Source organism: Gadus chalcogrammus, chromosome 23 (genome assembly GCF_026213295.1).
Source record: "Gadus chalcogrammus isolate NIFS_2021 chromosome 23, NIFS_Gcha_1.0, whole genome shotgun sequence".
NCBI lineage: Eukaryota > Metazoa > Chordata > Actinopteri > Gadiformes > Gadidae > Gadus > Gadus chalcogrammus.
The window spans coordinates 12,591,599-12,600,953 of record NC_079434.1 but is presented as its reverse complement, the minus strand read 5'-3'; the positions used below and the strand labels follow the sequence as shown (position 1 = coordinate 12,600,953).

Sequence of the window (9,355 nt, the reverse complement as noted above, 5' to 3'; positions counted from 1 at the left end):
GCCCATTTCACGCAGGCAAGTCAAGAGAGAGCGCACTTTTGGTTTGCATTGAGCCTTGTTTTGTCTTTTCTCTGCATGGGTTTCAAGATGCAATGCTGAATGGCCCAGTTGGTGTGGGGTGCTGGGCGACATGCACGACTGAATGATGTCCTTCTTAGAAAACAGTGACAGTAAAGAGGAAGTAGGATTTCATCAAACGAGATCTGACTATAATTATACTAGTTATCATGACGGCATTCAAAATGAGTCAAATCTATTTAAACTACATACGGCTATCTGGGATCTGGTTTTCCTTGGCACTCTCCCTTGCCCTCTCTTCCTCTCCCTGCACGCACCAGGCAGCCAGGCCAGGCGCACCAGTCAGTAGCCCTGATAGAGATTGCGGCAGACAGCCTCCAACAATGGTGTTGGGCCAACAAAGCCTGCTGCTCTCTCTGCAGGCGCTGATGCCTGCTCAATCGCCCCCGCACACACACACACACACACACACACACACACACACACACACACACACACACACACACACACACACACACACACACACACACACACACACACACACACACACACACACACACCTCTGCACACCTCTTTGCTGCCACTAGCTGTCATAGTTAGCGTCAAACATTGGACGGGACACAGAGGGGGTGGGGGGCGGGGGGGCGGGGTCCCTTTGACACTGATTTGAGTAATTCACTTATGGCCTTTTGCGATCCAAGTGGTGGAGGGGGGTGGTTAGCCCTGCTGAACCCCCCCCCCCCCTGGCTCTGTTTAGGCTTTGTTAGGGGGGAGGGAGGGAAGTGATGGGAGGGGAGTGAAGTCCACTCAAGCATAGCACAGTGCTTGTGGCACGAGGGGGGGCGCGGGCGGGGGGGGGGGGGGGAGGGGGGGGCGGACAAAAGGCGGCGTGGCGCCTTTGAGTAGCGCTACTAATGAGCGGGCTGTGAGGACCCTGAACACACGCGTCGGCTGCTCCATTCAGGACCCTTCACCTACACGGGGGATTAGTGCGGCTGGCCTGTCACACCGCGGATCAGCTATTGTGAGAACTTTTGGGGGTGGAGGTGGAGCAAGGGGGGGGGGGGGTTAAACAAGACCACCCCCCCCCCCCCCCCCCCCACCCCCTTCCAAAACACCCTTCCATGCAAAACTCAAGTGTGAGAGAGAGAGTGGTTCTAAATGAGCCGTGTGGACGAAGCGGACGTGCGACCTAGCACGCGATTGGCTGGCGTCCGTCGTTAGTCAAAGCAGAAGGAATACATTAACATTTACGCTAAGGACGGGCCCCACATCCCTCTTCTTGTCACATGATTACGGCCTCTGAGGACGTGCCTTTCGGACCCCCTGAATGGGGGTTGAGTCTCGCGCGGCGGGGTTCATTTTTCTCGTCGCAGCGCAGAACGTGTTAATATTTACGTTGGGGATGTGCGAGAGGGGGGGGGGGTTCTGTATACACACACGTCTATTGCTGTGTGTGTATACAGAAGCGGTGCCGTGAAATTACAGATGTGGCGTGCCGGGGAAAGGGGAAGGAGAGCCGCACACACACCGCTGAGAGGGAGCGCACGCACTGTGGCTGCCTGGACTCTGCTCTGCTCTTCTGAACGGCTGGCGATATATGTATGGATATATACGCATTCGCAATGGGACATTAGCCCACAGGGAGGAGGGAGGAGGGGACAAAGTCCCGAGGAAACTAGGGAGAAATAAGGGAAGTGCAGCGGACGCAAGTAATCAGTAATGTGTTGTTGATGACAGTTTCATCCGTTTGGAGGAAATAGGAACTTTCGGGGCCTCCGACGCCAGTGGCCCCGAGGCGTATGGCGGCTTGCCTGCCCGCAGCCTCGCTCTGGCACGTGTCGTTCAACTGCTCCGACGAGCCGCTGCAGGGTCGAGAGCGTGGAACCATATAAAGTCACCGTTGGCGCCGCCTGTGTGTTGACCTAAGATAACGAGCCCCTGTTCCAGGATGTTTTACAGTTTTTTTTAAATAGGCCCCTGGTTCACTTGCAGATCCTCTTGGAATTTGGGAGAGAATCAATTAATCTGTGTAGAAGAAGAAGGTGGACTGCAACACACACAAACACAGACACACACGTACGCATATACACTCACACACACAAACTAAACAAATAATGCTATTCGCCTCCGTTCCATCATGGCCTTTTCCCCGGTGAGGACTGATGCATGTAGGCTACGAGAGAGAGTCACGGGTCAGCCAAAGTTTAGCAGACAGAAGTCTATGAGTGAACTTGTGACCCGTTTCCACTGCGCTGCGACTTTATGAAAGAAACAAATACAGAAAAACGATTGCACTTCCTCCTTTTGGCCAGAATCCAACAACAAACACTGCTGAAAAATTTGACTACAATCGCTCGTTTCTCCTAACGGGGGGACTCCAAAGCATGACACCTGCTGGATTCTTCAACTCACTATGATATTATCAACCCAAAAGGAGGATTTAGAATCAAGTAGCTGATTGGGATGATTCTTAATCCAGGGAATATGTCTCCCGCTCCGCTGTCGCTATAGCGTGCATGGTGGGGCTGGTGAAAAACAAACAGCTGCTCACCCAAACACCTCCCCTTACACCACCACCACCACCACCACCACCCCCGCGCCCGCGCCCACGTGCCTGAGGGTGGCCTTGCGTGAGCCCTTGGGCTCTGTGGCTTCTCTCTCTTCCTCTTTTCTTCCAATGACCACCGAGAGCCAGGCTTACGACAGACAAACTGCTACCCAGACACAAAGCCGCTGATTGAGTGGGTCTGATTTCTTTCAGAGATGCGATCGATAAACCAGAGGCAAGGAGCCTGTTCAGGTTTGGCCTTTTGCCGCGGTGAAGTCGTGTTTCCCGGTCTGGTTGGCTGCGTTACTGTGTGTGTCTAGGTAGGTATTTGAAGTATTGTGTGGCTGCGTGTGTGTGTGTTCTAGGCTCAATCAAAGGAGCTTCGATGGATGAATACGTGTGATCTGTCATCTTCAAGTGGGCATTTCAGAAAGCATGCATGCATGCTCCCGCAACACGCAAATCATGCACACATTTAATCCGGATTACCAGCCTGTCAGCGCGTTGGAGAAACTTGATGGACAGCTCAGAGAAGGTGGGGCTGGGACAGTTTGGGCACAGAACACACACCTGGAATGTAAACACAGCGCCACCTTAACCCGTAATGAAGGGGGAGGGAAAGCAGAAACCCCACACGGAGTTGGGGACGGAGAGACGGATGTACGGGAGAAACAGGACCCGGATGACAGGAGAATCAAGGCGGAGTGTACGCTGGGAACGGACGGCGGGCGATGGATGGATCCTTCATGGCACCTTAGGGTGCCAAGAGGGAGACTTTAGTGGCATCTAGAGGGAAGCACCCAGACGTTCTAGAGGGATGGACCCAGACGGTTGGAGGGATGTGCGCTGATGATAGGAAGGGAGAGGAGGGCGGGTCGGGGGGGCAGGGCCGAGTAAATAGGGATCCTCTCCAGTGCCATTTGTAGCCCGCGGGGGCGGACTGCGGAGGAAATCTGATCGCCGGGCCACGAGGGGCGAGGCCGGAGCTGTCGACAGGCGCCGTCCGAAGAGGTCCCCGCGGCACCACCCCATCAAAGACCCGGAGGAGCCATGTTGAAAATAGCCGCCGCAGCAGACACACAATCACTAACACACATGCACACGCACACACACACACACACACACACACACACACACACACACACACACACACACACACACACACACAGTCACTAACACACACAAAGTCACTAACACTGTCTTGTCCTGTCTTGTCTGTCCTGTTGTAAACTCCACTGTACCAAAACAAATTCCAAACATGTATACATGTCATGGCAAATAAAGTCTTCTGAATCTGAATCTGAATCTAACACACAATACAGTAACCAACATACACATACACAAACACAAACACACACACACACAAACACACACACAAAGCGATTCTCTCAGTGGGGTGAGTCTCCACAGTGAGGTTTTATAGGGAGGGAAATAATAAAATGAGACGGAATGCAATCGGAAGCAAACAGGCTAATGACGCATTAGCATGATCGGCTAAATATCCTCATAAAGAAAATAACGGGCTTATTACGAGCTGTGCATTAGCCTCCATTGACGTTTCATAGTGCCCTCGAGGTCTGTTCTTTATGTTCTTCAACAGCTCCTTCTGTACTCATGACCTCCATTCTCTATACTCAATACACCCAGGCACAGACGCACACACACACACTCACATGCACGTGCACAGACACACACACACTCACACACGCACACACATACACACACACACACACACACACACACACGCATATGTGCACAACCGCATACGCACACACACCAACACACACAACCGACATGGTTGCAGTGTGTGTCTGCTACCGTTACCTGCTGTTCTGCTGGAGCTCCGATGCGCCCCATTGGCTCGGTAGCGTAGGCCTGTGTTTATATCTTTAATCCCCTAATGGATTCCCCATCCCTGTACACAACTCTCTCAAGGGTGCCCTCTGACCCCGCCGCTGTTGGAGCCTAATGCACTGTGGCAGCACGGATTTGAGTCTAAAGAGGGGAACAGTGCCAGAGTTAGGCCTGTTGTTCTCGGCCAGTATGGTGAAATGTTCTTTTTTTATAGCCAGCCTCTCACCCACAATCGTGAACACTTCCTTACAGGACAAAGAAATGCCAACGATTTAAAGATTTGAAGACGCTCGAGTAAACGTGCTGAATGTCGGAGTGTTAATAACATGACTATATACAGGGAGGCTAAAAGTAGCCGACAGTGGTCATCTAATTAATTACCAATCTATTAATTGACACAGATGATATTATTTATTAAGCTGTCAGGGATCCCAGTGGAACAGGTTAAAGGGCAACATGCACACACAGCCTTGCACATGGGTAAACCATCAGAGAATAGCCTTGGACCGGGTGGAAGGAGGAGCGGAACAAAGACAATTGGGGCATGGAGACAAAGGGGCAGGCCACGGTTAATCCCGCAGGGTAAATATTTAACGAGCTCAGCGATTTCAGCAACGGCAGAAACTTGGCACGGGAAGCATCTACAGCCTGCTTACTGTCAACACGCACACAACACAACACATCTCCACAGGCGCGCCTCAAAGAATGTTCAGCGAGAGCCAGTGAATCCCCCCCAAAACGCCAAACCCCTCTAAATCACCTATGTCATCAGCCTGCAGCTCCTGCTTTCCGGATTTATGATTTGTTGGACTTTGGTTTTGGTTAAATTGGTTTCATAAGTTGTATAAAGAATGTATGTATAAATAAATATATACATATATTAGAGACAGAGAGAGAGATAGGATAAGTACACAATTATGTATAGGGTTAGTATTATATATATATATATATATATAGTGAGTGAGTATATATATATATACACACTCACTCACGCACAAGAAACACACACACACACACACACACACACACACACACACACACACACACACACACACACACACACACACACACACACACACACACACACACACACACACACACACACACACACAACAATGGGTGTTGTTTTACCTGAGGTAAAGGGATCCAGAATCAAGATAAATTTGATCAAAATTATACGTTGTAAAACTCCTCACCCAAACACACACACACACACACACACACACACACACACACACACACACACACACACACACACACACACACACACACACACACACACACACACACACACACAAGCAATATTTGCATCGAGAACACAATTGGCGTTATGTGTGAAGGGCTTCCTGTGCTCCTCCCTTGGGCGTCACGTCTTGTCTCAGGGTAGCAGGGGAACGGGACGTCCCTCAATGCGTTTCTCCATCCACTTATCTTTATTACCCCTCCACCTGCTTTTGCATTTCCTCCCTCCCCTCAAGCATCTGAACATTAAGTACTCTGAGATTCAACAATGTTACTGCGGGTAAATACAACCACGTCACTCACTAACACGTTACTATGTGTTCCTGCACACTATTCTACGGCACGTAGGACATTTCAAACCACAAAGATCAAGAAAGGCACTCGTTTCAAAATGATGCCTGATGTCCTCATATTGATGCCATATAAACATGGTAATAATATAATAATAATAAAAAGAAGGAGCGACAAATCGGGACTCAACTCAATGGGGAGGGACCTATCCTTATCACACCAAACTCTACAATGCCCTTCTCCTGCTCACGGTGTGGTCGTGTGGCACAGAACCTGCGGCTGTAAACGGAGAGCAGAGTGAGCAGCCATAAGGGGAGGGGGCCACAGCGCATGCTACTCACAAATCCCTCACGTTCCACTCGCCTCAATCTGATTGGCTTAGCATCAGAGGACAGCCGAGTTGCGCACTACTGCTACCAATGACAACCGGACTGGGGGAAAAATAGTATCCGACATGAATTTCCCCAACAAATTTTTATTTTATTTTTTTATAAAAAAAATAACAATAATCTTTCACTTGTAAAAAGTACTAAGTAAGCAAGTAAACGACAATTTCAATAAACAGAAAGATAAGCACAAGAAAAATACCCCAACAACATGACTCACTTCCCCAAAAGCTAACCACAGAACGATGGCCCTCAACAATGCTAATGCACACAGGAAACTCTGCACGAAGGGGATTATTACCTTGTCTGCTACATTGCGTTATGCTAATGCTAATACACACTCAGCATAGTTTGTTTGAGCTTGTGAACCTACCAGCAGGGGGTGTGTGCATGCTTGTGTTCATGTATGTTATGTGTGTGCAAGCATGTCGATGTATGTGTGTGTGTGTGTGTGTGTGTGTGTGTGTGTGTGTGTGTGTGTGTGTTGGCTGCCGCCTGAGTACGATGAAGGGAGATAAAGATAAAGCATTGCAGCATTGCGGAACAGCCATCGTTTCGACCAAATTTGAAAAGGCATTTTTGTGCCGCCTGGGGTATCTCCCTGCCATCAGGGGCGGACGGATGCTGGTCTCCTCTCTGAGACATCAACCCTCGCCTGCAGCCCAATATTTTGACTGTGCAGCCTTGCAACTAGCAGCAAGCGCTCTGAAATGCCCCATGACCGTCGGAGCGCTTCAGAGATCCTACAGTAACTCAGAAGCCATCCAGGGGTGTGCCCTCTGCACTAACAGGTTATGAACCTCGTTCACCAGACCCGTGCAGTGAAACAAATGTAGGGATGACAGAACGGCAGACTGAAGCAAAATCATTTGGACATTGCCCAGTTCATTCAGTGTGCAGTGTTTTTTCAGGCCGCTAGCATCATAATCAAGTCAGTCTTCCTGTCTCTCTGTCTCTGTCTCTGTCTCTGTGTGTGTGTGTGTGTGTGTGTGTGTGTGTGTGTGTGTGTGTGTGTGTGTGTGTGTGTGTGTGTGTGTGTGTGTGTGTGTGTGTCTGTCACAAACACTAACACACACACACCTGCTTTGTGTGTCTTCAACCGTCAAAAACACCCAGGCACACATCCCTCTCAGCGGGCAAAATGTCAACAACATTGTCAAAAATATGGACGGGAACATAATTAAATATAATTGCGTTTCAACACACAAATTCAGTCCAGATAATCCGATGATGAGTGCCCTCAAAAAGCAAATGGAAGGATCAAACATTTACATAGTGGCTGTAATGGCCAAGCAGGTCGGGCAACTCTATAGACACTCATCTCCCTTTCAAATGATCATGTCTTCGGGCCTGGGAAAACACAGCCCTCAAACTGGAACCAACTGCCGTCAGAGTCTCACGCCTTGGCCCATGTCACATGCTTCGTACGAAATGCCAGGCGGGTGAGCTGTCGGGGGGGGGGGGGGGGGCTCACCTTGGAAGAAGCTCTTGACGCGGAGGTAGGAGACGGCCAGGCGCAGCACTGAGAGCTTGTCCAGCTTTGTGATGACGTCGGGGGGGAAGGGCAGAAGGCTGGCCAGCCGGTCCAGCTCGGCATTCAGACGGTCGCGGTGCCGCTTCGACGGGTTTGTCTTCTCGGTGGACGACGAAGGCTTCCTGGTGGTTGGGGGACAGATGGACAGACGGTCAGACGACGGACAGACAGGGGTTTTTGGGTGTAAAACACGGGGGAGGGGGGGGGGGGGGGGGGGGTTTGGGGAGCTTACACCGAAGAAGGACACAGACACAGTTAATATAAATAGTATGTGTGTGAATGCATGCACATTGTAAAATACACAAGGGTAGGGGTCGTTCAATTCACAATAATAATTATAATAATAATTCATTACATTCATACTGTGCTTTTCAGTGCACCCAAAGCGCTTAAATATTGTGTGTATGTATGAGTGGGAGGGGGAGATGACACCTCATACACTGAGAACATCGTTACGTTTGTAGTCATTACCACACAAGGATCAAGTATCGCACACTAGACACAAATATAAACCATACAGACAACATTTTCTGGCCAAACAGGCAGTAGGTGCTGATATCAATGCCCTCTTCCTGATAAGGATGAAAAAATAACTAACTCTTATGAGTTGGCAGCCTACCAAGAAAGGCATGTAATTTAAATCTCAGGGGAAATCACTTCTAAATGAACCATCCACCTCTACATTATATGTGCATTATGCAGTGAATCCCAATTAGGAAGATGAATAGAAAATAAACGCTTGGTAGAAACACAGCCACCAGAGAGTGTTATGGTCCTCGAAAGCCATTACACACAAATGGGGTAGTAACTAGTTTCTAATAAAGTAAAGTGTGAAGCTGTGCCGTGTAAGAGAGGCTGTCATAAGCTATGGATATCCCTACAGTGATACAGACCAGTTATTCACCTATATAGTCAACGGCGGCTAGTGCCAAGGTTAAATCGAGTTACTCGAGCTAATATGGTGGACTGCGCTCCACATATCTCGCTGTAGACTTCACTTGACTTCCGAGAGCTCGCTCACGGCTTCGCCACTCGCAGACAACTGTGGCAGTGGCGTGCAACAGGCGCCCATTATGGGTCGAAAACCTTTGTGGGCCTTAACAAGGCCAGTTTGGCCAGAAAGGCAAGTGTTTGCAGCACACACCATACGCTGTCCTCCTAGGGAGCAGAGTTTGCTATCACTGTGTGTGTTTGTGTGACCGTGTGCGTTTGCTTGTAAATTTATAAGTTTCTGAAGAGTTCAACGTTTAAGCACATTATCGTTTGAGTTTAAATAGTTTTGCATTCTTATCAATAGCCATGTTTTTGGTTTATTTACTTTTGCAGCCTACTCAAAAATAGAGGAGTAACAGATTAAAGTGAGTTGTTTGTCAAATAATTGGGTTACGTTGTTTGGAAAAAAAATCACGAAGCACTTATTAAATAACTTAATAACTAATATCTTCAAAGTATCTTCAAATTCTGTCACATACAAAAAAA

At 49.0% G+C, this 9,355-nt stretch overlaps 1 protein-coding gene across 1 annotated transcript in view; it reads right to left on the bottom strand.

Annotated features, from left to right (window-relative positions):
• The window catches only part of LOC130377139 (uncharacterized), a 52,447-nt gene that overhangs the window by 42,034 nt on the left and 1,058 nt on the right, over nucleotides 1–9,355 (bottom strand). The window contains exon 3 of the mRNA XM_056584126.1: nucleotides 7,817–7,998. Coding sequence (XP_056440101.1) covers nucleotides 7,817–7,998 — 182 coding nt within the window. The remainder of the gene's footprint in view (nucleotides 1–7,816; nucleotides 7,999–9,355) is intronic.